Source organism: Elephantulus edwardii, unplaced genomic scaffold (genome assembly GCF_000299155.1).
Source record: "Elephantulus edwardii isolate Elephantulus edwardi_28Jun2011 unplaced genomic scaffold, EleEdw1.0 scaffold00094, whole genome shotgun sequence".
Taxonomy (NCBI): domain Eukaryota; kingdom Metazoa; phylum Chordata; class Mammalia; order Macroscelidea; family Macroscelididae; genus Elephantulus; species Elephantulus edwardii.
The window spans coordinates 1,024,050-1,051,636 of NW_006399844.1; the positions used below are offsets into that span (position 1 = coordinate 1,024,050).

Sequence of the window (27,587 nt, forward strand, 5' to 3'; positions counted from 1 at the left end):
GCCAGTATATGGGCAAATTGTCACTAAGTCAGAACGGAGCTGACTCTCCTGTGGGTTTTGGAGGCTATAAATCACACACGAGACTGCTCATAGATGGATTTGAATTGCCTGCCTTTGGGGTGGAGTGTAACTAGGCCATCAGAGTTCCCTATATAGATACAAGGAGGGCTGAAGACTCAAGAATTCAGGCCTTCAGGGAGAACAAGATCATGTATATCTGCCTCGGGCCTGAGGAGAGTAGCAGTAGGCATTTGGCCCAAGACCTTGGTCCTGGGTGCTGTACAGATGGTTGACTTTCATTCCATACCCAATGACATGGCTAGTCACAGAAAGGCTTAAGAGGTATCAGACCTCTAACACTGATAGGGAGGCTGCTACTAGTTATATGAAAACACATGAAAGGATACAAGACTGTATAATGAGCAGCACAGAACAAACTATAGAAAGTAAATGCACAGGACAAGAGCTGGTTTAACAAAGTCTGTAACATACTGAGAAAGGCCAGCTAAGCCTTTCTGCTCAGAGTGCTCCCTGTGTGCACTCCCCTAACCCATGTGAGGGGGCACATATGGTGGCTCTGTCAGCCCAGCTAGCCAGGTCAGGGCAGTGTCCTTTGGATGCCAAGGGGTGAGCCTTGTTCTGCTGCCCTGTGGTTGCTCAGCCTGAAGCTGGAGAAGGGGATGGAAATCTATGTAGGTCATTGCTCAAAGGAGGAGCAGCTTTTGTTTCCACAGAGAATGGAATAAAGAGTGTCTTGATTCTCAATACTGAAGCCAGACTGAATGGTGCCTATTCAAAACCAACAAATGTCCTCGGCTGAAGTCAGGCACTCCTTCCCTCCAATGTATTTTAAACTAGGTGGAGGCCAATCAGGTTAAAGTTGACCTTCAAGCTAAGAAGCAGGCTCCCACTGTGAGCACACTAGCTGGAGGGAGATTGTGGTCTTCAGGCTTCTAGGCCCATATAACAGGTTCCAGAGGGTGAGTCCCACTGACCTTACTCACAGGAGGTGGACAAGGAAACTTGACTGTTTGTTGATAAGGAATAGCTGATGAGACCAAAGTGGTAGAACTAGAAACCTGTCTTTTTACCTAGTTCTAACTGGAGAAATGGAGGCTCAGATTTGAGTAACTTCCTGAGGACACAACTGGTAGCCACATGTGACAAATAATTAAGTTCCTCGGTTGTGCTAGCCACTAACAGCCCAATGTACCCGGTGACTACCATATTAGACAGTGTCTATTGTAGAAAATTCTAATGAACAATGCTCATTTACACCAAACTGCTTTCTATTCATACAAATCGGCATTAGGAGCCCTTCTTTGTGAACAGGCAATGTCCTAAGGTCTGGATTTTGAAAGAGCAATCTTATTTTTAGATTCTGGTCAACTCCTCCTGGAGTCCATTTCACTCGCAGGCAAGTAGCCCAAAGCTCTCCTCCATCCCCACTCCTCCAAACCAGAGACCTATATACACTGTAATAGAAGATGTCACTTTTGGCAAAGGAGGCCAGGGGAATCCAAGTCTTTCCAAATAAAAAGAGACATTTTGAGAGCAGTCTTGTAAATGCAGGGTAAGCTTAGAAGTAAAGTGGGTAAGTGAGAGGGCTTCTAAGGGTTAGCTTTGTGATCAAAACTTCTATAGCTCAGCCTTCACTTTAATCAGCAGGGAAGCATGGGAGGGTGTGTGTGTGTGTGTGTGCGCAGGTGCTGAATGGACAAAGATAACTGAAAAAACTGGAACCTAAGCTTTCAAAAGAGGAAAAAACCAACAAGAGAAATGCATTTCACCCGTGGGACCGACATCAACTAATTCCTGGTCCAGAAGAGATGATGAACAGGTAGTGGGTTTTGGAAGCTGTATTACCTGGGTTAGGCAAGCCTGTCCCACCCACCCTGTTCTGTTCCTCTGGTGCAGTCCTCCAGCCTGGCCCATCCAGTGGGAGGGGAGCAGGGAACCTGCGTAAAAGGGAAGACCATGGTCCTAGCAAGGTGCCACCAGTCTCCGTTTCCGGATGCAGGCCCAAATCCACTCTGGGGAGACCTGCTGAGCCTCGAGGTTCTGTTCCCCGCTGCCCAGAACATGTGTGGCTGAGGCCATGTCAAATTCCTGCACCAGGTCTCCGTCGAATGCCACAAAGTAACGCCTGAGCTGGCTGAAATTTGGCGTGGAGGGCGGCAGGTAAAGCCGCACCCCCGTGAAGATGTCCAACAGCACCTGCAAATGTAGAGGGTTGGGGTGGGTCAAAAGGGCCTGGGTTGGGTGCTGATGTACGACGTCTCCACCTGGAGTAGGACGGGACACAAAGAGGCGGCTGAGGGAGCCCAGTGGATAGCACACCAATGACTATATCTTGAGAGAAGGCCACTGCAGCTTTGCATCCAGCCACTCTCAAGACCACACTGGCACTTCCCTCTATCAGTGCTTGGAGCAAAGGGCGAAGGAGGGTGGGCTTGGCATGCTGGTACTTGACAGCAGTTCTCTGGAGATGGGACGAGCACAATCCTCATGGACCATCCCATGCTTGTGAGCAAGGCCAGTGGTTGACCATTGCTCCCGACTCTGCAGTTCTTAAAAACAGCACAAAAGCACTCTGCAGAACTGGCCTAGACTGACGAGGGAGGGGGTCAGGGCCCTGCTCACGACTCTGGGACAGGCTCTAGGAAGGGAAGCGGGTTGGTGGTTCTGTTGGGAACCTGTTCAGGGCCTGAGCCAGCAGCCCTTGGGCTGACCTCTTGTTTAGAGGTGGAAGAGAATGACATGGCAAGGGGATGACATCCTCCAGGGCTGAGCCAGTACTCATCCTAGTTCCTGGTCTCAGTGTTACCTGCTCCTACCCAATGACACACTCACACTGCTGCACTCCCATGCCCAGACTGCTTTAATGTCAGCTGTGACTGGGGCCAGGAGGTGGGCAAGTCCCTGAAGCCTCTCGACTACGCTGGCTATCTCCTGCCTGCTGGCGCAGCTCTCCTTCCTCGCTGCTTGCTGGCAGGCCGCCTCTGTAAGGCAATGAAAGGGCACAGGGTGGAGGAGCAGCTCAGCCCTGCAATGAGCAGCTGCAGGAGGGGAAGGAGTTTAGGGGAATGGCCCCAAGAATACTTCTGCCCTTTCATAGAACAAACAGAAACTTCTTTCTAGTTCATTGACAGAGGGTCCTGGGACATGAGGCCTGGGCCTGAACTGGCCCTGATGCCCTGCTATTCTTACGCTCACCTTTGCTTGGCATGGGATGTCATCTGGAGCCTTCCGCTTTACGCCTGCTTTGATGGGAGAAGACTTCACGGTCGGTTTCTCGCCCACTTTCCCAGGGGAAGTCTTGGCTGGTTTCTCTCCCATCTTCCCGGGGGAAGCCTTGGTCGGCTTCTCCCCCACTTTAGTGGGGGAAGTCTCTACAGTTGGCTTATTGCCTGTGGGAGAGGGCTCAGGGTGAGAACTGAGTGAGGATAGGGAAGCCCCAGTGGTCCTTGAAGCATGGAGCAAAAGGACCTCTGTCATGAATGTGGATGAGAAAGGATGGAGGAGCCTTTAGCCAAGTGGCTTCCTCGCCAGGCCACAAGCCTTCTTCCCAGGAGGTCCTGCCAGTCGGGTGTCCCGAGCTAGTACAGGGTGCTGGGCCTACAGAAGGAGTCAGGGGCACAGGCAGCGGTGCTCCTCCCCTGGTTCCCAGGGGATGGGCTGGACCATCTACCCCATACCACCTGCTCTGTCCGCCAGCTTCTCTTACTATTTTTGCTGTTTGGGCTGTTCAGCTTCCCTCCTGCCTTCTTGGCGCTGGGAGAGGACTTGCTGGGGGAGGTGTTGGGGGTCTTATGAGACATAGCAGGTCCTGATGTGCCCTCATTCTCCCCATTGCTGCCCCCTTCAGCTCCGGCCACTACGCTGAAGTCTGCCCTCTCCTTGGACAGCTGGTAGAGTTTCTGAGGAAGGAAGAACATAGGGTGTCACCCCCCGGACATGGTCTGTGTGCTATGGTTAGATGCATGTGTCTGAGCAGAGAGAGAACAGGGAAAGGAGTCTGCTTCCTTAATGCTTACTCAAACTGTGGCTCTTATTTAAAAACTGGGGTACAAGCCTCTACCTTAGTTCTTAAAGTAAGGACTGTCACACAGGACCAGCCCCTCACAGGAAAGCTGTAAGGCAAGGGGGTGCTTACTCTAGGACTGAGTCAACCCACTTAATGAGGCTTGCTGGATCCAATATGGTTCTGCCTGTGGAGAATGGTGGGGGGATCCCTTTGTAACTGTTGTTCTCTGTCCCATGCCTCATCTCAGTGGAACATGGAAAAGGGGGAGGACTTATGAGCAGATCAGAAGTCCTAATGGGGTCCAGAGCTGGGATAACAGAGTGTGGGGCACTCAGCCAGAGAAATGCACCTTGAGCTGAGGGAGGTTAGTGGCCGACTCCCAGTCCTTATCATCCCGGATTCGGGTGCAACGAGGGAACCGGATGGAGATGCCGTCAGCAGTGTGAGCCTCCGATTTGGAGAATTCAGCCCCTGTTATCTCCCACACAGCAGCTTTCTGTCAGGAGCAAGTTGGGCAATTAAGACAGTGGTTCAAACATTTCCCCACCAGCAAGAGGCAACAGGACAGTCCACAGCAGACGTGGCTTCTCATCCTCCGGCTGCTGTGTAACCTCAGGGAAGCCCTAACTCCTCTGCTTCTCTGTCAGTTCAAGGATTTGGGCCAGATCATTCCTAGAGCAGACCCTCGGGGACTGGAAGATTAGAACTTTCTTTTTTTAAAAAAAATTATTTATTGTGTGTGTACTGTCATATTGGATATGACAGGTACAGGAGGAGATTGTCCCTCCTTCTCTAGCAGAGCATCTGGTGGATTCAAACCATGCACCTCTGGGATTGCAGTGCAGCTTCTTGCCACTAGAACACCAGAGCTCCCTGGTTTGTAACTTTCTACTGACCATTCCTTAGTGTTGCTGGACCCCTCAGTTCCTACCCATGGGTTAAAACAGCCCTCTCTGGCACCAGAGATGTTCCAAGCAAATTCTGTGGACTAGAGGAATCCAGGTCACAGGTGATACCTTTGGGTCTGGGACGATAAAGTCAGGATAATAGATCTTGTTGATCTTCAGCCAGCTGGGTATCTTGCTGGGGTCCTAGAAGAGAAGGATGCCATCATGCCAACCTGCTCTTGGTGCAGGGAGGTGAGAAGCAGTGCTTCTCCTAAGGACCCTCCCTGCTCTGCTGTGGTGTGGACGAGAGGGCAAGCAGGGAGGTGCTCAGCCTCAAGGCCGAGCGCTGCTCCCGCGGCAGAGGAGACGCTCTCCTCTCTGGGGAGGGAAATGATACTTTGCAATCTACCTGGAATGAAGGCTAGTCTAGAGGCTGGGCCAGCCTGGTCTCGTCCTCACCTTGCTGATCTTTACCATGTCCAGCTCCTTCTGCAGGCGCGCAAGTGTCGCATCATCGTGGCCACCTGAACACTTGGTGACAGTGCACCACTTCTGGCTGCGTGGGTCATAGCAGCCCATGAGGAAGATGGACATCATGCCACCTGTAGGGGAGGATGAGTCACACTGTAGGGAGGAGGGAGCCTGCTCTGCTGCACCACGGAGCCTCAGCAGATGCCCAGGGAGCCCATGGAGAGCAAAGGGCCTAGGTCTTGTCTTGGCATTAAGTGTTAGAGTTCACCACGTGTGCAATTCAACTTAACCTTCCTGAGCTCCAATTTCCTCTTTAGGATTAGCCTGACCATCTTGTTGGACTCTGGCGAATAGAAGTTCAACAACACAGTCTGTCTGCAAGTTCTTCAGACCCCAGCTTCCCTACAATTTGGAAGTGGTGATTCCTCCTTGAGAAGAGGATCTGAAGAAATAGTTGGTGAAACACTTCTTTGTGTCAATTGTTTGACTAGATTTTTGCCTGCTCTTTTCCTACCCAAGTTTGCCGCTCTCAGATGTCCCTGTTGAGGTGGCCTTGGCCAGTCTGGAGTCCCAAATCTCAGGACCAGAGTTCATCACTGGTTGTGCTGGAGGTCAAGTTTGCAAAATGGACCCTAAGCAGAGCCTTCCAAAGAAGTACTGTATGGGGCAAGAGGCCATCCTGACCTTTGCTCCCTTGTCCATAGAAGGCCCCAAGGACCACCAGGTCAGCTGTATCCGCCATGGCCCCTTCGTTTAAATAGTCCTTCTTCACTTTCAGCCAGTGCCGCTTCCCAGGCTCATAAGTACTCTGAGGGGAGGCAAGAGAGAGACCGAGAACTAGAACAGAAGTGGTTTCTTTCATTGCTTTACACCAGACTCATCAAAGCACCTAGCCCATGCCACGGGGGAAAGAGCTGCAGGATACACACAAAGTCCACTGTTCAGATCTAAACCAGACACGTCCAGACCCTGGACGGCACCCACCCATTCCACCGAGGACTGCTGCTGCCCTCTCCTGGCCAGGGCTGATGAGAAAGCTGAAGCGTTTGTACAAGGAAAAGCAAAGGTGGTGATGCTGTTACCTTCAAATCCTTGAGCACCAGCCCTTCTAAACCCTCACGAATCACACGGTTTATCATGTCGGCCAAGTCTGAAGCTTTCTAAAGGATAACAGGAAGGTTTAAGTGAGAAAAGAGAGCGGCGAAGGAGTAAGGTGGAAAGAATTCCCTTTCTCAGATGTGGCATCCTACAGAAACATCTGAACTTGAAAACAAGGGACAAAGGCTTTGCAGAGCAGGAAGCCCCCTAACTGGAAAGCTAAGGTGGCTTAGGCTGCCTTCAAACATGAGCCATCTACCCAGGGAGGATGGGTATTGCCTTGCCCTCCTGGGTGGAAACTTGTGTACCGTCAAGTCGGAACCAATTCATTGCTGACCTTCCAGTGGGTTTTTGAGGCAGTAAATCAGTCAGGAAGAGACTGCCCATCTTTTTCCCAAGGAGCAGCTGGTAGATTTGAACCACTCGCCTTTAGATTGGCAGCTTAACTCCTTACAGCTAGGGCACTGGAGCTCTCTGGGAGGAAACTGGTGGACAGAAACAGCAGCAGGCCCCTCAAGAGAGTAATAATCAGACTCATTCTCCCAGTCATACCCAATCCAAAGGTTCTCTGCTCTGCCTTCCAACCATGAGGACCCTGCCCAGGGGAATCTTTGCTCACCGTGACATGCTTCATTTCTGAGAACATGATCCGGTTGGGGATTTCAACCATGTTATCATGAAGAAACTTCCGCCGCTCACAGAGAGGCCTAGGATAGACAAGGGAGCTTAGGTCAAGGCCAGGATGTGCCCCCCTCACCCAAGCAGGAGTCTTGAAGAGGAAAGGGGCACAATGCTTCTTGCGAGCAGGTGATTAAAGCCCCATGTCTGCCAGCTGCCTGCCCAGGGAAGCAGGCTCGGTCCTGACAGGACGGACGGACAGCGGTGAGCTGTGGCACAAAGCCACCACAGAGACGCATTCCGGTTTTCACATTATCCCCTGAAGTCAGGGGAGGAGGGACCTCTAGTGCAAAGAGATTGTATAAATCCTGGTCTCACCCAAAAAATGGCTCAAGCCCTTTTTTTTTACCCCTTGGTACCTTTGCTACACCCCAAGGCTGAGCGAACGACCCTCAGGCGAGCAGGCTGACGCTGTGACTCAGACCTCAAGCCTAACCCAAAGCCCTACCTCCAACAATGCTGTCTCTCTTCTAAGGTGGAGGCAACACTTCTCAGAGTGGAAGAGGATGACTGTGGTTCTTGCACCCAAGAATTTTGATATAGCTAAATCAAGGCTGTTAGTTTTCCCCAAGTCCAACCACAGCCCCTGCTTCTTACTGGCAGTCTATTCTGAAATAAACTCTGAACTGAAATATGAGTGCTTTATTACCCCTATGGGTGCTGCTGGAGCCAGAGACCGAGACCTCTCTGTGTGCAGTCTGTTCCCTGCAGGAGTCGACTGTGCTGTAGCAGACACTTTTCTGGGGTTGGGTTTCCGGTCACTCAAGCCTTAGGAAGTGCAGGAGCTTCTCCTCACACTGAGGGGGGAGGTGGGCTGTGTCACACCTGTGCTCCGCTCTCAGCTCCCGCCTAGCCTGCTCTCGCCAGCTCTTGAACACAAAGTCCCTTCCCCTCCCATTTCCAATCTATAACCCCATGTCCCCATCTAGGAAATGAAAATAAATGTCTAGTAGTTTGTGAATTTAAAAACATTAGCCAACCTCACCTGTCCATCAAGCTGACACCATTGAAGTAAACACAATCAAAAACAAACAGGCAAACATTAGCATCTTGGAAAGCAGCTTTCTGTAAGGGAAAATGAAGTATAAAGAGATGAGGGACAGAAGACGGCAAAATAAATTAGGGAAGGCTATTGTTCTGGAGGCTCTTAGAAGCACCTTACAGAAATACTCCTATCTATGCTTGGATACCCCTGGGTCACAAAGGCACTCAGCACATGCTGCTGAATAGAAACTATTCCAAGTAGAAGTTAGTTCCCAATACCACCTCCTCTTAGGGAAAAAGAGACACATCTCAGCTGAAGGCTCAATTTAAAACGGTTCAGAGTGAAGAATCAGCTGTACCCTTCTCTCTGTACAGACCTAACCAGATAGACACATGCATGCACTCTCACTCTCTCTCTTTTGCATTCACACAGCTGATCCTGAACCAATTACCTTGTGCACACCAAGGGTACCAAAGGGCAGAGGTTTGCCTGTCTTGTTGTCTATCAGGAGCACTTCAGAGTCCAAGATCATGCTTTGCCCTCCAGGAAAAGCCTGGGGAATGTAGTCCTTAAAGTGAGCCACCTGCAGGCAGAAGGGTCACTGAGGGTGGGGTTACCAGGTGGTGAAAACCTGAAGCCAAACCTCAGAGAGCAAAGCCTAGGGTCCAAGAGAACCACCTGTGCAGAGATTTGTCCATTTTGGGGGGAAGAGGGGAACACGGGACGATACACATCATACCGGCCGGGAAGACAAGAAACAGATGCCAGGCATCAGGAGCAACAAGGGAAAATGAGCAGGTCTGAGTGAAGCGCTGCTCCCTCTGACACATTTCAGAATGAGTAAGGATGCTTACACTTGGGTTTTTCCTGATAAAAGCAGAGCCCTAATCTCTGGTAGAGAAAGACCCCAGTGCAACCAACGGTAACACTGCCAACTGACACCAACAATGAGATCCCTCACCTGCACAAGTATGTACATATCTGCTGTTGTTACGTACTACTGAGTCAGAACTGACCCATGGCTGACCCTCCAGTGGGTTTCCAGAGGCCCTAAATTGAATAGGAAGCCCATCTTTCATTCAGAGGAGATGGTGGAATTCCTTAGCACTTGGCCATCATTATCCAGGATGAGAGGACCAAGAACAGGGAAGGCCCAGGCTCCTTTAATCACTATCCTAGCCCTTATTAGAAGAATCATAAGCACAGCACAGGTAAGAGATGAAAACTTGGCTAAGGAAAAGCAGGGGGCTTTTAATTCTGGAAAGTTGTGTTCAAACATCTTCTCCCTGAGTAGTAGGAGGTGCTCACGAACACCAAGCCCAGCAAGAGTAGCTCCTCCCGGGGCTAACTGGGCCCCACAGAATGAGGGAACCCATGCTAATGATCCACAGGGAGGTCACTGCTTAGTTCTCCCCTAAATGGCGAGCTTTTTGTCTCTAGTTTTCTAATAAGGAGAACAGTCTCAGGTTAGGACACAAGGACTCAAACACCAGTGTGAGCCAGGAAAGAAGAAGGGCAGGAGCTGGACCATCCTGAGGCTTTTCCCTGAAGGCCCCCAATGCTTGCAGTGGCCCTGCGAGCTGGGAAGGGCTGAGTGAGCTCAGAGGCCCGTCCCTGCTGATTCCATCCTGGCTGCACACCAGACAAGACTTCCAGACACTCCCATGGGACTGTGTTCACACATAATGGAAAGTTCGTGACGGCCAAGGCTGCTATTTTTTTTCCTCACTGCTACAGGACTATCACTGAGAAAACTGTCTAACACAGACTAAACACCTGGGAGCTAGTTGGTGAGTAAATTAATGAACTGCAGCCCAGCAGCCCCCTGTCCACACACAGGATATGGATGGCCGAGAGCTGCAGCTCACTCACCAGTACGCCCAACATCTTAGCATCACTGTGGCAAAGACATATTATTACTGTCTGGTTCTGGCCCAACTCAGCCATCTGTGGCCTCTTTGCCTGTCCCTGCCAAGCAATCTGTATTACTGGGAGACACCAGAAATGATTGTATTTTATTCATTCAAATATAAAATAAGGCCCTATTGAATACCAATCTGGTCCTAAGTGTTTCTGAGAGGCAGGAGAAGGACAGGTCAGACAAACGTGAAGGGATTTATTTCTACCTTGTGAGGTAGGACGGGCTTGAGGCTGCGGCTGAAGTAGCTGAAGTGGTCCCCGTTCTTATGCACCTGTACTCGTTCACCATCGTACTTGATCTCGGAGTACATGCCATTTGGACACTTCTTCATGGCATACTCGATGGACTTGCAGGCCTCCGCCTGAGAAAACAAAGCAGGGCCTGAAGACTTAAAGGTGCTTTTCTATGAATGAAGCACAGCTTCTAGGGAGCTGAGGGACCCAGAATTAGGCTAATGGGTCAGAGCCCAGGTCCTGGGGAATGACTGCCCAATGAACACACTGAGGGGACACGACTGGAAGAGGTGACAAGGATAATGAGGTCTAGGCATATTCTTGTATAAAGCATCAAGAGCTTGCATTCAGAAGAGTATGAAATGCAATTATGGTGGAGAATAGGAGAGCCTAATGCTAAAACATCTCATTTTTCCCCCTCAACAATTTAGGATCTTGAGGACCTCTGGGTTATTAATAATAAACATAGTATGTTTTTATTTTATGGATGAGAATACTGGCATGCAGAGAAGTACTTATTTATTAAAGATACACAGCAAATGGCAGGAATAAGTTTTGAATCTAGGCCTGATTCTAAGGCTAACCACTAAGCTATATATAATCCATGCCACTCTTTAAGTGACAAAGTACAGACACCAGAGAGATCCCATGTAAGACCACTACTGCTGGTGCCTGGGGCTCCGTCCCTGGGATGGAGCTCTCGCTACTTTTGGTATTCTACAGCTCTCTGCCATCCAGTTAGAACCAATAGCCCCCAGCAGGTTTTCAGAGGCTGTAAGTCGCATGGGAGAGGAGACTGCCCCCATCGTCCCCCTTTGGAGCAGCTGGTGGATTTGAACTGCTTGCTTTTAGGTTGGCAGCACAACTCCTTACCTACTACACCACTAGAGCTTCCTCTTGGAACTAGCTGCTCCATATTCCTAGGAAAGCAATAAATTTCCCTATCTCAAACAGGACTAAAGCTTTGGTGTAAGACATGCTAAAAAAGCATTCATTATTGGAAAACTCCAAAGGCCCTCACAGGTAGATAGGGCAGTGTATGTGATGGGCCCTGGGGGAAAACCCCATTTCCTGTGAAATAAGCAGAGGCCCAAGATGATCTTGAGAACTGGCCTTCCATTCTTTCCACTTCCTCGCCTCTCTTCCCAGAGACAGTGAGGTCTGAATCATCCTGTCACTGGAAGCCTGGCTGTCAGTGACTCAGGAATTATTTAGTATATCCACTTATCTCCAGACAAGGTGACAGATAAACCAATGCAGGGAGATGCTTCAGAGAATTTCACATGTCATTCACACATGGAAATTAAAGAGGCCAAGTAACTCATCTAAAACCACAGCCTGTTGGTGGCAGAGCCGGGAGGGACAAGATTACATCCTTCCCTTAGATCACACTACCTTTGTCTTCCTTTAACATCAGGAAACACCCTTTTGCAGGCCTACCCTTCTCCAAACTCCACCAGCCTGCAGAAGCTATCAACACGTGGCCTTTTCCCAAAGTGGACGGCATCTGGAGAAGCGCAGTGAGCGCAGCACTCCTCACCAGCATGGGCTGCACCGGGGTCATGAGCGAGGCCTGCACGCTCAGAGTTCGTTTCCGGCCTGGCTCCTTCTCCACCTCCTGCTCATTGCGAAGGACTCTCTCCACCACGTCCTGCAGGTTGCGTGAGGCTTTGAAGGCTTCATAGGCATTGGGGTCAAGGGCATCCAAGCTGTCAAGGGGGAGAGGAGCAAAGAAACAAAAAACCATCCAGGTTTGACCCTTCTGCTCTTGAGAGCAATGTTCGTCCTCAGAGAAAGCAGGAATCCCAGTATGGAGAAGGGGGTGTGTTCTGCTTAAAGACTTTAGCAAAAAAAGAAAAGGCACTTTAAAAATTCCGTTTTTTGAAGTATACTGTCTGTGCCTTAGCAAAGGCGGTAGTTAAGAGTAAGCAAGAAACTCACTACACTTAATGAACGTTCCATAGGTGATGGAATTGTTCTTTTACGGACTTTCAATAGTAGCCACTCGATGAGAAGGGCAGGCAAATGAACATCAAGGGAATGAACAGGGTCTCACTAGAAGTTAAAAGGTGGAACTGGGATTCAAATCCAAACTTCTGACCCCAGCTGGCTACACAGGGAGCTGACAGCTCATGCTTCAGAGGAGCTGGTACTTACACATGTTTTGCACCTGCGTTCATCTTCAGATCATGCTTGATCAACCTGATGATGCACTTAAGGTCGTTGGCAGTAGACCTAGGTGGTAAAGCACATTCTACTTGGTCTGTGAAGAGCTCTGGGTCCCCAGACCTTCTTTCCCAAGTGACTCCATTTTCCCAGATCCATCCCCAGAAGGTGTGGTCTGCGAGTGGCCCCACCTGGAGGCAATGTCCTGCAGGGCCTGCTGCTGCTCATCCTCCTTCGTGAGCCTGGACAGTTGCCGGAGGAACTCGTCCACCTCCTGGATGGTGAGGAGGCTCTTGGAAGTTGGGGGGAAAGACTTGCTCTGCTCAAAGAAGACTCTGATTGTCTCTGACACGTCACCCTGTCTCCAAAAACCAAAATACCATTGAGGAGTGCCCAGGGCTGCCAAGTACATCCCCAAGGCCCAGGACCAGGGAGAAGCAGAGACTCAGTCAATGCTCCTGGCCCCACCACACTTCTTTGAGAATCAACCTCTCCCATGATTTCTACAAGGGACACCTCTGCTCCCCACAGGATCTGGATACCTGCCTGAGCTGGGAAGAGACATGGCAGCAACTAGGAGTTGAGCCAGTTTGATTCCTCTCAAGAATTTGAACTAAGACACAACCATAATCATCAGAAAACAGAGGTTCCTGAATGTGTATTTTTCATGGTACAGAGTCCGGAATCAGGACTGAGCAGCATGTCCAAGTTAAGAGGGGACATGAAAAAGAAAAATCAGAATAAAAAAACCATAGATTCAGAAGAGATGGAAGCCTCAAACCCTGACTCTTCAGTCGTGGGCCCTGTGTGGCTCAGCAGCAGTAAATGGTCAATTCTCAGAAAATGATGAAATGAACAGCTCTAGCCTCACATTCAGCTCCTGCTTAGTGGACACTTATTCGAATATGCTTCCATTTCCTAAAGCAGGATGTGCCCCAACCAGAAATAAGAGGCTGCAGTGACCGGTGTAGCAGAACCCCACTGGGAGTGCCTTCTCGCCCTTCCTCTGACCTGTTCTAGGTCCCGAGCCATGTCATCTGGATTGCAGTTGAAAATTCGGCTGAAAAGCTTCACAATCTGCTTATCATTCAGGTTGTAAACACTCTTAATGACACCTGGCAGCAGCAGTTTCACTGTGAGGTACATGTCACCGCGGAAACCATCTAGAGACACAGAGAAAGGAGCCCTTCTTAAGAAATGGGAGCTTAAATTAATACAAACTCAAGGTAGCAGATTCAGGACGGAAACAGAGCGACAGCTCACTCCCTGTGTTCCGACCTGCCTGTGCACACCACTACTGCGGCACAGGCCTCGAGTTCAGTGGCTGGTGGTTTACCTCTCTGCCTCCCCTTTAGCCTGAATATTATGTATGTTCAATGAGCCCTTTTTATATGAATGCAAGACACAAGATTTCATCCCAAAGTGTGTGTATGCTTCCCTAAAATTTAACCAAACGCACAGGAGAACTTCCTCTTGGCCAAATGGGATGTGTTAACTGGTTTACTGTGGACATTATAAAGGCGAAGGAAAAAAGATGCAAAGCTTTTTGAGCAATACTAGCTATATAATTTGAAGAGCTTTCTGTAAAAGAAAACACAGGGTGCCTTGTTTAGAACTTTGAAGAATTTCAAGACATTGGCAGCAGCCACAGGCCCCAGGAAACCGCACAGGTTGTGTGCCCATGAAGCCAGGATGCCTGAGACCCCACCTCCGGCTGAGCCTTTCCGCAGGAAGTCCTGGATGATCTGTGTCTTTGTGTTGTAGCTAGGGTTTTCAGCCACCATGGCACACAACTTTCGGAACTCTCGCAGCAGGCAATCCTTGTGTGTGGGGTCACATCTGCTTGAGGACAGGGTAGGGCTTGAAGGGGCCTCCTCAGAGTTGTTGGGTTTGGCTGTTGAGGACAGAAAAAGCGAAAGAGCAGAAATGACTCATTTTGCCTTTCTAAGAAGGAAAAAAGGGAAAGAGGAAAATGAACAGGCACTCTGCTGGCGCTTTTTATGTGGCTGCACATAATCCTTCTAAATAGCCCTTTGAGGTAGATATCATTACAATCACTTATTTTAGGTTTGAGGAGGGAAAAGAAGAAAGAGAGGTTACTAATTCCCCCAAATCTCACAGCTATTAGTGGGGAAGGAACAATGGCCTCACACCATGCAGAGCACCAGGCTGGTGTGCATCTCTTTCAATGAGCGCTTCATGGAAGAACAAAGGCCGCCTTCAAGTCAAGAATGGCCAAGGGCATCTGAGAGCCATTGTAAAGCTGATTCCAGAAAAGCTGGGGCAAGGAAGAAGGAAGAAATCAAGGAACACACTAGCGATGATGATACCTCTGCCAATGTAGACTGTCAGACTTTAAAGAAGCCTTAGATTATGAGACCAAGGAGAGACTTCAAGGATCACCCATCTTACCCAGCACAGTCAGGTTCTATTTATACACTCCAGATTCCTGGCCACTCCTAACCTTCTCCACCAACACTTTCTTTTCTTACTTACTGTTTGGCTTTTTTTTAAAAAAGAAAAAAAATATATACATACATACATATATATACACACACATACATACATACATATGTATGTATGTGTGTATATATGTTTATGTATATGTGTATGTACATGTATATGTATATGTGTGTGTATATATATATACACACACACACACACACACACATATACATACATACATACGTACATACATACATGGCAATCAATCAAAAAGGCTTTTCTCCAGACATCTAAAAAAGATCAATTCTTTAGGGATTCCCTCTCACCTCCTTTTGACCAGCTGCAAGGCAAATTTTATTCTCCAAACGTGTGGCAAAACCATTAGCAATCCTCTCGCTGACACAAGCAGCTTCTTGTCTGGGCTTGGTAAATTATAAATCTGCATCTCTGATTTGGGAGTCTAATTAGAATTTTAGGGGACACAAACTTCAGAGCAGGACATTCAGCAAAGTTGTAAGGTAACTGGAACATGTTTCTCTCACTTCCTCTTCAGCTCTCTTCCCAATATTAGGCCCTTTCTACAAATACACTGTTCTTACTGATACTCTTTTCTTAGCTCCATATTTTGTCCAGCATTGAACAAAAAAGCTCCAGAGTTTTTTAAAGTAACAAAAGCCCCAGAGTCAAGTACTGTTTTCACAACTTCATTTCCTTTAGTCTCAAAACCCTGTACAGGAGACAAGATGCTGCCAGTCCCTTTTCAGAAGAGGGCCCTCAGGCTGAGAATGGTGAAGGGACTTGCTCAGGATTAAATGGACATTAATGACAGTGCTAGGACTGTCTTCTGACCTCTGGTTGAGGCTTCTTTAAACCATATAAAGCTATTTCCTGGCACAATTTCTAAGTGGACTTACTTTATTAATTTTCTTTGGTTGAGTCAGTCACAAAAAAACTGAGCTGCAATCCCAAAGGCACGTGGTTTGATTCCAACTGCTGCCTGTTGGTGGAAGGATGGACAATCTCCTCTCCTGTGATTTACTATCTCTGAAAACCTGCTGGAAGGTCAGCTATGGGTCAGTTCCAACTCCCTGGTACACAACAACAGTATAGAGTCAACAAAGAATACAGGGTAAAAACACAGGTGCTGAAGTAAAAAAAGACTTTCAGTGTAAATACAGTCATAAAACTTTGAGCTAAAAGCAAGCAGGGAATTTCAAAATCTCAAAACACATTTTCTGAGATAGTTACTGGGGAGTGAAAATAGGGTATTATAACAGAAGATGAGTGTGAATCTTAATAGTTGTTTATACTGTGACTACTATAATAATGTTGTTGTTATGTGCCATCGAGTCGTTTGCGACCCTATGTACAGCAGCCCTAAACTGTGCTCTATCCTGTGCCAATCTCATTGCCTCTGACACACCCATCCCGATTACCCCAGTCACTGAATCAATCCACCTCATAGAGGGTCTTCCTCTCCTGCGCTGTCCCTCTACTCTACCCAGCATGATGTCCCTCTCTAAAGACCTGTCTCTCCTTACATGTCCAAAGTATGTCAGACGAAGCCCCAGAATCCTTGCATAAATGCAGGATGTTATTTGACTCCTGTATACATATGTAGAAATAAAACTAGGATGCATTTATAAAAAAAAAAAAGACTTCAGTGTAACTACAACCTCCAGAGTGAATGTGAACATCAGCGCTCTCATTTATAAACTGAGTCCAGTAAAACTACTTCATAGGGTTAAATGAGAAAGAAACAAAGTTATACATGTCAAAGCCCCTACATCAATATTACAAAAGGTTTATAAAAGATATTGATCTTTCCAATGCCCCTGTACACCAAATGTTTAGTAAAATTTTTCCAAGCCTCATCTGTGAAACAGTAGTTTTATATTTCTATAGGAGAGGAACCATGTATGCATATTCTACCCATTGATGACAAGCTGATTCCAAATTACGGGGACATTGCACGACTTGGAGGCTATAAATCTCAATAGGAAAAGGGTATCTATATGTTATTTATTTCAATACAATAGATAAAGAAAGCTTACTCTATCAAGAAGATATAACTAATAGCCAAGATCCGCCCCTTTGGTTAACAGTGATCCCTCAGCATCCATGTCAATTTTTCAGAGATGCTCTCTCATTTCTCAGGGGCTATGTCTCCTACTGCACTGTATGTACTTCTCTCTCTCAGTTTGTTTCAAACTTTATTTATTAATGTATTGGAAGTTTCTGGAAACGGCTTATCTTCCAAGTAGACTATTTGCTCTTTTGTCATCCTTGTAGTCGCAGTGCTGAGGGGCAGTTCATAGAGAGCTGTGCTAAGTTAAAAGTGGAGCTTCATCTATGACCAGGAGAGGATAAAATAGATGAATGGGACCTTCTAAGAATCAAATCCCTATGCACATCCAAAAACTTCTCCAACAGAGTAAAAAGGGAAGCCACAGATTGGGAAAAATATGGTCATGACATGTCAGACAAGGGACTTATATCTAGAATTTATAAAATACTTGACCACCACCACAAAATAAAGGTAAATAATCCAATTGAAAAATGGGCAAAGGATATGAACAGACAATTCACCAAATAAGACATTCAGATGGCCAACAAGCACCTGAAGAAATGTTCAAAATCCCTAACTCTAAGAGAGATGCAAATCAAAACAACTATGAGATATCATCTCACCCCAGTCAGAATAGCAAAATTTAACAGAACAGCAAACATCAAATGCTGGCGAGGTTGCGGAGAAACTGGACCCTTTATTCACTGTTGGTGGGAGTATAAAATGGTGCAATCACTTTGAAAGGCTGTATGGCGCTTTCTCAAAAGGTTGCAAATAGAAATACCATATGAGCCAGCAATTCCACTTCTGGGAATTTACCCTAAAGAAACTATAACCGCCAGCCAGGCAGATATATGCACACCCATGTTTATTGCGGCTTTGTCTAAAATAGCAAAGAGTTGGAAACAACCCAAGTGCCCATGAACAAATGAATGGATAGAGAAACTCTGGTATATTCACACAATGGAATACTATGCAGCACTGAAAAACAAGGAATTCATGCAATATTATGCAAAGTGGATGACCCTAGAGGACATTATGCCAAGTGAAATACCTCAGTCACAAAAGGACAAATATTGCATAGGGCCACTGTTGTAAAAAGGACTGACATTGGGGTTGAGAGAAAGCAGAAGGGGAGGAGTGATGTATACTGCATTGCAACAGATGAGGGAGAAAACTGCTTAAAAGGGATATAGGATTAGGTATTATTGTCATGAAAGGAGTCCAGAATGAATGCTGCACAGTGCAGTGGACTTAGGGGGAGGAATTACAAAGCAATGAAAGTCTTTCTTTTACATATCAAGGAGAAAAGTGAATAGCGGGAGGGGATGGGCAGTGAGAAAAGTGCAACAATGAATGACTGGAAACCCTAAGTCTTTGTAAACTTTCATTTAAAAAAAAAGTGGAGCTTCTTTTGTGGATCAAATCCACTTCTGATTCTGATGAAAGTCAGGCAACCTCCTCCCTCCTACCATGGTTTTGCAACCTCCAAAAACCTGTTGGGAGGGTCAGCTATGAGTCAGTTTGGTCTCAAAGGCAATGAGTGTAAGGGCCTTTTCTGAGTACTATTTGTAGCTCTCGTGGCTTAGTGTAAAGGTTTGCATTTCCATCCTAAGCCATGGTTCGAATCCACCAGCTGTTGCACAGGAGCAAGATGGGCAATTTCTTCTCATGCATTCTATGCCTCTCAAAACCTACTGGAGGGTCAGCTATGAGTTGGTTTCAACAAACTGGTACATAACAACATCACCGTGGACTTTAGTGTTGTCACTCGGAAAATATTTGTTAAATGATTTTGGAATACTTATGTGCAGTCTAATACATATCAGGCACTATCTAAGTGCTTCAGAGCTATTATTTAAATCTTTACCACAACCCCATGAAAGTATTGTTCCGTATACATACATACATACATACACACATACATACATACATACATACATACATACATACATACATATATATATATATATATATACACACACACACACACACACACTGAGAGGTCACTTCACCGGTAAGTTTAAATAATTTTTTTTTTTAGTTTAAATAATTTGTTCACGGGTTCATGGCACCAAGCTAGTAGTTGAGACAAGATCTGAACCCAGGTTGATTGATTCCTATATCCATATGTTTCAACACCAGGCTGCACTGTCCTCAAAGAAACCGTAAACACCTTTCAGGGCCTTCTGCCTCCTGCTCCATGTTCCGTCAATCCATCAACCCTTCAAACATGTAGCTGTGAAACTAAGAGAATGAGGGATGTACCCTATACATGGTATCTCTCTTCTCCCATACTTTCAGCTCTAGTTCAGGAATGTTAATGATGTCATTTCTCAAAAATTTGTCATTATTAAAAAGTAAGGATGAAAAGAGGAGATTACAACAGTCTATCTGGCTAAACAACCATTTCAAAGGGAAAATGTCTTGACAAAACAAACATCTTTCTGCTCCAACAGAGATTAAAGTGAACAAAGAGACACAAGTGAAGCAGCGAGTATTAGCTATTACCTGTCTCTACTCGGGCAGAAGCAAATTGTTATGGAATGAAAAGACCGGGAGTACAGAATTTTTCCCTCATAGCCGGGACAGTAAAGTGAATAAAAGTGAATAAAGGCACATAACAACTAAATTAGCTCTATTCGAACTCACCTGAAAAGCCAGAAAATTTTCGGGGATTGGGATTGGTTAAAGATGTGCCTTTTGCTGGAGCTGTTATCTGGCCAGTGGCTGTCAACTGAGCCTGGACAACAACTTTCTTCTTTGGTACGCCTGCTGCCTTAGATGACAGATCTGTGGGGCATCAAAACAAGGGAATAATTTTTCAGAGAAAGAATTCTGAAGAGAGCTTCCAAGGAATCCATCAATTGCTCTTAGTATCTTGCTGAGTAAGTTATTACCATCCTTCAACGCTGGTAGCTGGCTGGTGACAGAGTACTGAGAGATGAAACAAGTACTTGTACTGGGGACAAAAGGGCTAGCTACTATTCTAACAGTGACCTAAATAATCCTCAACACTCTCCACCTCGTACCCCATATATTTATTTACACACACACACACCCCATCTCATACCCCATATATTTACACACACACATTCTCTCTCTCTCTCTCTTTGGAAATGACAGGAAATCAGAAGACACATATATAAGTAGCTAAAACTCATGGAGCTCACCTTGGTGGAATTTGCAGATGGACAGACAGGTAAACTAAGATGATCACTGATATCGTAGTATGTATAGGCAAGAAAAGTGTCAGTTGCTAAGTTACCAGAGTTGTGATAAATGCTACTTTACATTTTCCTTCCTGTGAGTGAGATGGATCAAAAAGTATCAAGGGCTGAAGCCAGTGGCTCCCGTTAGGCAGGGTTAGGTAGTAAGCTTGAGAATGAGGAAGATGATAATTTCTGTCCTAAAGGTGTTTTTTCCCCTCTCAAAATACAAGGAAACTTAAATTCCCAGCCCTTGAGTCAGATCTGACTCACACTGACCTCCAGAAGGTGTGATTTACAGCCTCTGAAAACTCCCTGGAGGGCCAGCTCGGCATTGGCTCCAACTCAGCGGCAATGAGAGGAGTCATTAGAATCCTACAGTAACTAAAATGACACTTTACTGAAGATATGAAAACTCCTTGACAAAGACATTGAAATAGCACCTAGAATTTGGTCTCTCAAATTTTCATCCACTAACAGAAACTAGCATTACTAAGATACCATGGCTGGTAACAGTCATGGAAGAAAGCAAGCCCTTCAGGTCATTTAAGGCGCCGGGGGGGGGGGGGGGGCAGATAAATACAAGCCACAAGGACACAAAACCAAATTGAAGGAGTTGCCACTGCCCAAGTACCAAAATAACAATAGTAATAAAGAGTTGTTGTTGTTTTTAAGTGCCATTGAGTAGTGGGAGACTCATAGCGACCCTATGAACGAAAAGTCCTGGACACTTATGTAACTTTCATCCTTTTTCTAGATTCATAGGGTTTCCAGAGGCAGGCTATCATGGAAGAGGATCCGACTCCTGATTCCAAAATAAAGAGTAGTCACTGAAAATAATAGTGGGTACTCTACTCCTAAAAAATGTCAGTGTCATAAAAAGAAAAGACTGTGGAAATGTTCCAGATTAAAGGAAGCTGTGTTGGTGATATAGTGGTTAGTACAGTGCCTCTCTATATATGCAATACCCAGTCTTAGACCAGGTTCCACCTAGAAAACATTTATTCAGGTGACAAAACTGAAATACTGTAGTTGGTACTCTAGCAAAGAATTTACTCAAGTTGGTAACTAGAGTCAGGGCATGTAAAAGACTACTTCTATTCTTATGCTACACACACAGAAGTATTTAAAGGAAACCGGCTACAATGTATGTCCTGGAAATTATTTTTCCAATACTTGTTTCATACTTGGCCAGTGGAAACCCTTATAAACTGGTTTTTCAGGTTCTTGGAACATGTGTCCATCTCCCCCCCTTTTTTAAAAGACTGACAATTGGGAAAAAGCAAGTAAGGGAAGGGAGAAAAAAAAGAAACAGAAAGCATGTGAATAAAAACAATAAAGCCAATAGGGTAAACTGCTAATAACCGGTGAATCTGGATAAAGAGACTAGGATCACTCTTTATACTATTTTGATTATTTTGTAAAACTCTTCTGTGTGTTTAAAATGGACTCCAAATAAAGAGTTCTTAAAAAGTAAAGAGTGGACTCTATTCCCTTAGGCAATTCTTTTATGGGGGGGAGGGGGAATAGGCCTTTCCCACCCCACCTGCAATGTGCTGGGTAATCTGTTCCTTTTCATTGTCTTCTAGCTCTTCCCAGCCTTCCAGCTCTGTGAGATCCTCGATTTTTTTCGTAGTGGCCCGGGCCCGCTCCAGTTTCTCAAACATGCATTTGATATGGTACCACTCCTTCATATCACCCCCAGACTCTGAAAAGGGATTGGGCACCACTTTGCCAATTCGGCAAACACCCTTTACAATCTTTTCCTTGCATTTTTTGCAGCCAGCTGTGCCACGTTTGGCATAGTCCACGCAGAACCGCTGCTCAGCCATCTTACTGGAGCCACTGCAGAGTCCCACATGCGATCCCAGTGAGAAAACCAGGCAGGCGACACGTGGTCTTGAACTGCTTCTCTGGAATGATAGAACAGGCTTTGTTCTTAGGAGGAGACAGTGTCCATGAAGTAAGTCTGTTTCAGAATAGTGACTGAACTGTCTTGTATCAGGCCGATGATGTAGCCCTGGGAATAGGCAGCGTTCTGTTCGGCTGAGTACACGGAGCGCTTGTGGGATGAAGGTCTTGAAAGCCAATGTCATATAGCTGTATGAAGGGAGGAGAGGTAGAGAATGTAAGATATAAACAAGAAGCTAGGATTCTAGTTTCCTCAAAGGTCAGAGTCCTACACAATTCACACGACTAATCCAACACTTTCCAAGGTATAAGAGATTCATTCCTCATAAGATGTAGAAGAGTTCCAATATTAAAATCCAATTTGCAAAAGAGGGTACTACAAGCATATCTAGTCAAACACGACTAGGAGAACCCAAAAACATAAAAGCTTACTCATTTTCTTAGGCAATCAACGATACCTGGTGTTTATAATGAATGATGAGTTTTAAGTCATTAAGAAAAAGTTACCAGATTCTGGGGTTTCTTTTTAATCATCAAGTCATGAAGGATTTTTTTTCCCCAGTCATTAAGTTTTCAATGTGAAGTGTAATACTTAAGTCAACCTCATAATCCACTCTATGCAGACCCATGATTTCATCAGAAACCCATTTTTACAAGGAAACTACCAGACACTGGAATAAGATTGCCCAAATTCAAATGTGGCTTGAAAACTTGCAGAGTAAAACTGGTTTCCCATTTGATTATTTATAAACTTTGTTTTACATTACTTACAATACACAAAGTAACCATGTAAAAGAGTCAGTAATTCTCACTTCCATTAATCCTTCTATTGAGCCCCTTCCAGTCTTCTGAGTTTTATACCCTGGCAAATGCTATTTTTTTTTTTATCCCGTGTGCTTGATTATTTATGGAGTAAATGCTTTCCTGATTAGCTGTATATCTTGACAAACAACTTAAACTCAATTTCTGTTCCTCAGTTTTGATAGTAATAGTACTTAAAACTCAAGGAATTATTTCAAGGGTTAAGTCTTCTAACAGAAATTAGGCCACAGTTGAGTTTTGATGAGGGTTACATAGCTGTGGTGCTGGAGAAGAGTATTGAAAATACTGCTAGGAAAAAAACAGGTTTGTCCTGGAGAGGGTGAAGCCAGGCTGCTCCTTGGAGGCAAGGATTCTGAAGCTTCATCTGACATACTTTGGACATGTTACAAGGTGGGATCAGTCCTTGAAGAGGGACGTCATGTTTGGGAGGGTGGAGAGACAGAGCAGGAGAGGAAGACTCTTGATAAGACGGGTTGATTCAATGACTGGGGTATTGGGGATAGGTGTGTCAGAGACAATAAGATTGGCACAGGATAGAGCAGGGTTTAAGGCTGTTGTACATAGGGTCGCTGAGTCACAAGGGACTCAATGGCAGGTAACAGTAATACCACCACCACATAGGGAATTTTGGGATGGACCTTCTTTAAGTGGTACAGCAGTCCTCTATTTGCTGTACTGAAGTGACTTGGAGTTGCTCTGATGCTCTACACTGTGCCATGGTTGTGTCAAATACTATAATGGTTACCCATCATGGACAGAGTTTGGAGGAGCTTCCAGATTGATTCAGGTTTAGAAGCAGAAGTGGTATCCACTCCCTAAACCGCATGCCTCTGGAAACTATGAACTTGGAGAAACGACTCTAGTTAATCAGATCTTTTATTCATAGAGTCGCTATGACACTCGACGGCAATAAATACTAGATCTCATTATAGTGAAAAAGCAATCCTTTAAGTAGCAGCTCCTTATGTGCAATTATACAACTGTTTATAATTCAGCAACTTGAATCAGGGGATGCTGAAGTAACGGGACAACAGGAGCCAAAGGAACTGATAATTCATATGGAAACAGGGATTCCATCTAATAATAATACTTTTACCTTCACATTCTGTTCATTTTTATGGTTTTACTTTAGAAAATACTGGGCAAGATTTTAGTTATCACACTACTTTATGGTAAAACAACTACGGCATTACCACAAAAAGGAAGCTTCTGTTTACTGTAGTGCAGTTTACCAGGCGCCATGGAGCTAACAACTATTCATACTATAACCCCCACAAGTGTCAGAGAACTGTGCTCTATAGGGTTTTCAATGGCTGATTGTTCAGAAGCAGAGTATCAAACCTTTCTTAAAGCTGCCTCCAGGTAGCCTCAAACTTCTAACCATTTAGTTAGCAAAGGGTTATTGTTATATACTTTCTGAGTAGGAACTTAGCTGACTGCCCAGCTGTTTTTTGAGGTAGTAAACTGTACCGGAGGGGACTCTCTCTCTTTTTCCTATGGAGCAGCTGGTGAGTTCAAACTGTGTGCCTCACGTTGGCAGCTCAGTTCCTTATATATGCATAAACTGTCTGATTTTGTATTTGCATTACCCTTAAACTCCAAGTCAGTTCATAATAGTTTTAACAGACACTTCATAGAGTGGTTGTGAAAATGAAATGAGTCCATATATGGGCTGGTGGAAACTGCTGAACTATATGAAAAGGTGGACACAATCTGGATATTTGTAAATAAGTGCACTTTTTTGAAAGAATGTCCACAACCTTCCATGAGGTCCCTAACCCACTGCCCTCCAGCTGACATGACCCCGTAATGAATTTCCTAGGCTGTAAATCTTACAGCCTAGGAGATGAGGCTGAGTGCCTCATCGTTTTTCCCTACAGCTGGTGGTTAAAAGCCTAACACTTAACCCACTGCATCACCAGAGCCCCTTGAGATCCAAAACCTCAGCACACTTTGGGGGAACGGACTTAAGACTAATAGCCACTATATAGGTAGCTTTGGTAGACAAGTGGCAAGTAATTTCACTGCTGAGCTGAAGGCATACAGTTCAAATCCACAGATGTTTTGTAGGAGTTGATAAGTGCTGTGAATTAAGTATGACTCACAGCAATTCAGTGAACAGATCTGAGCCCTGCCCTATCCTGTGCCATTCTCACAGATCTCTGACACACTTGAGCCCACTGTGGCAGTCAATGTTAATCCACCTGGTTGCAGGTTTTCCCCTTTGGGTAATCTCCTCCCTTGGGATTTACTGCCCCTGAAAGCCCACTTGAAGGGTCAACTTATGAGTCAGTTCCAACTAAAGGGCACATAAAAAAACATGGTTCAATGGTAAGAAGTTCTGCTATCAAGCCAAAGGTATGTAGTTTGAATCCACCAACAGCTTCCCAGAGAAAGATGAGCACTCTGTCTTGGGCTTTATTGCCTCTGAAAAAAACCCCTGGAGAGTCAGCTATGAGACAGTTCCCAAACAACATATAGGCCAGAGCACAACCATTACCTATAATTTCCAAGCCTGAACACCTTTACAGATCCTTTCATACTCATAGCAGCTGGTCTTTCGAACTTTCCATTTGGGACCAAATAATCCCTTGCACACCACTAGGGCTCCTCTGAGATCCATAAAACACCTCATACCCCAAAGAATCCAAATCCACAGCCCTCCAGCCGATTGTGACCGATGGGAACCGCTTATCAGTTTTGGGAAGCTGTAAATGTTTACAACTTTATATCAAAGAGTGGCTGATGGATTTGAACTGCTGACTTCAGTTAGCAGCTCCACCAAGAACCACTAGCCTCTTGGGCTCTGTAATTTCTGAAATTTGAAGAAATCAGGTGTGTGAAAGTAGGGCAAGCTCAGTATTATATGGGAGATTTGGACATGTCCCTTCACAGAGGATCGAGTGTCACCGCCTGCTCCGCGGTGAGAAGCCCACCGCCCTGACCTCTGCAGGACAGGGACTGGGCTGGTGCTGTAGCCACGGGGGGCGGGGGCTCAATGCCGCTTGGAGGGACCTGTCCCCTAACTCCGGACGGCCGCAGCGCCGCACTTGGGGAACACGGCTGAGGCCTAGGCGCCGCACAGGCCGGGGAGGCGAGCTGCGCGCGGCGGGAAGTGAACCCCCGCAGCCGCTTCCCGCGAGGGGCCTCCCGCCCCGCGCTCGGCGGTACTGGGCTGCAGGTCGCCGTCCCCGGGACCTTCCGAGTCCCAGGGGTGCAGCCAGCAGGGAGCCCATGAGCACAGTCATTGAGGCTGGAAAGGGGAGCGCTCTGTCTCCGGGGAATAAAAAAAGAGAAGGAGAGGTTCCCAAAGTCTCAAGAAGCGCGCCAACTTCAACGCAGCAAGTACGCAGAGGGGGCTGGGATCCGAGAAGGCCCAACAAAGAGGCCTTGGAGGGCACAGGCCTGGGGGAACCAAGGGGGTCTCTCCTCTCGCGCGTCTCCTCTGGGAGTGGGGGTCCCGGGGACCCGCGAATCTCCCCCGTGGGTTCCCGGAGGGGCTTCCACGTCACGGAGGGTGTGCCCGGAGCGGAGCAGACGGGAGGGGGAGGAGCCGAGGGGGCTGAATCCGGGCCGCGCCGAGGTGCGGGTCCCCCGGCCCGCTTCCCTCCCCAGTGCCGGGCCCGATTCGCTGCCTCTCACCTGCCTTGTTGGCCCCGGCACCCAGCGTAGGCCTCAGGGACCGGCACCCACCGGCCGCGTGCGGCTCACGACGGTTGTAGCGCCTGTCTCTTTAAATCCGGGTCCTTGAGTTGGCGGCAATGCGCAGGCGCAAAAGCGGAAGGAGAAGTTACGGGGCCGCGTTGGCGGCTCGTCTCCGCCCACAGGACGACCACGTGGGTAGTGGTTAGAGTCGACCGCGGGTGGCCCTACAGGGACGCGGGTTTCAGCGGAGCGCATGGAGGGGACTAAGATGAACCAATGTGGTTGCGCCGCAGAGCACATATTAGCCTGAACTTACGAAGATCCTTCTTCATTTTCTTATTGCTAGAGACCTGAGGCCCTAGTGCGTAAGGAGTTGCCGTGGCAACCCAAAGGAGGGTGATTCAAATCCACCTGCTGCTTCTCGGGAGAAAGGACAGTCTCCTCTCGTGGAGAGGTGGTGGTGTTATGAGTCAATTACGACTCATTAGCGACCCTATGAACAAAAGATATGAACCCTGCTCTATCTTGTGCTATCCTCACACTTCTTGACACACAAGAGCCCATTGAGGCTATCACCCTGTCAATCCACCTGGTTGAGGGTCTTTCTCTCCTTCGCTGACCCTCCACCCTCTACAGCACTACGTCCTTCTCCGAGGAATAGCCGCTTCTAGCAACATGTCCAAAGTACTTGAGGCGGGATGGACAGCCTCTGAAAACCCACATGAGGGCCAGCCAAGGGTTGGTTCCGACTCGAGGGCAATGAGTTGTTAAATTATCTAGTTCAGTTTAGATATCCCGATTGAGAAACTATATTATAATGAGCTTCGAGGAAGGCAAAGATCCCATCACTCAACCTGTGTGTTCATTCCACCTTGTATCTTGTACAGTGCCTAGCATGTAGAAAATATCCAATAAATAATGAATTTAAAAGAGACATAATGTATGTGGAGATAGGGAATTCTTTGAGGAAAGGCAGGGAATATTTCCTTCCACTGTATATAGTATTTTTTGAAAGAAGAAG

At 46.6% G+C, this 27,587-nt stretch overlaps 1 protein-coding gene across 1 annotated transcript; it reads right to left on the reverse strand.

The window, feature by feature from the left end:
• Positions 1-1,983: 1,983 nt before the first annotated feature.
• On the reverse strand, positions 1,984-26,688 carry LIG3 (ligase III, DNA, ATP-dependent). The gene is made up of 20 exons (XM_006890910.1): positions 26,564-26,688; positions 21,735-22,288; positions 19,632-19,772; positions 14,175-14,360; positions 13,478-13,629; positions 12,658-12,824; positions 12,458-12,535; positions 11,841-12,009; positions 10,273-10,428; positions 8,598-8,729; positions 8,147-8,226; positions 7,103-7,190; positions 6,468-6,545; positions 6,070-6,193; positions 5,374-5,516; positions 5,044-5,118; positions 4,377-4,523; positions 3,728-3,920; positions 3,217-3,332; positions 1,984-2,217 (listed from the first exon to the last, which is right to left on the reverse strand). The coding sequence occupies exons 2-20, from the start codon at positions 22,282-22,284 to the stop codon at positions 1,984-1,986; spliced, it is 3,009 nt and encodes a 1,002-aa protein (XP_006890972.1). The 5' UTR covers positions 22,285-22,288; positions 26,564-26,688.
• Between the last annotated feature and the right edge of the window lie 899 nt (positions 26,689-27,587).

Bases quoted from the DNA above. Each gene is read 5' to 3' on its own strand.
- LIG3 (XM_006890910.1), bottom strand. From the start codon at position 22,284: ATGACATTGGCTTTCAAGACCTTCATCCCACAAGCGCTCCGTGTACTC. The intron at 6,194-6,467 runs GTAACAGCATCA...GCCTCCCCTCAG, and splicing joins TGGTGCTCAAGGATTTGAAG to AGTACTTATGAGCCTGGGAA. The intron at 3,333-3,727 runs GTAAGAGAAGCT...GGAAGATGGGAG, and splicing joins CAGCCCAAACAGCAAAAATA to AGAAACCAGCCAAGACTTCC.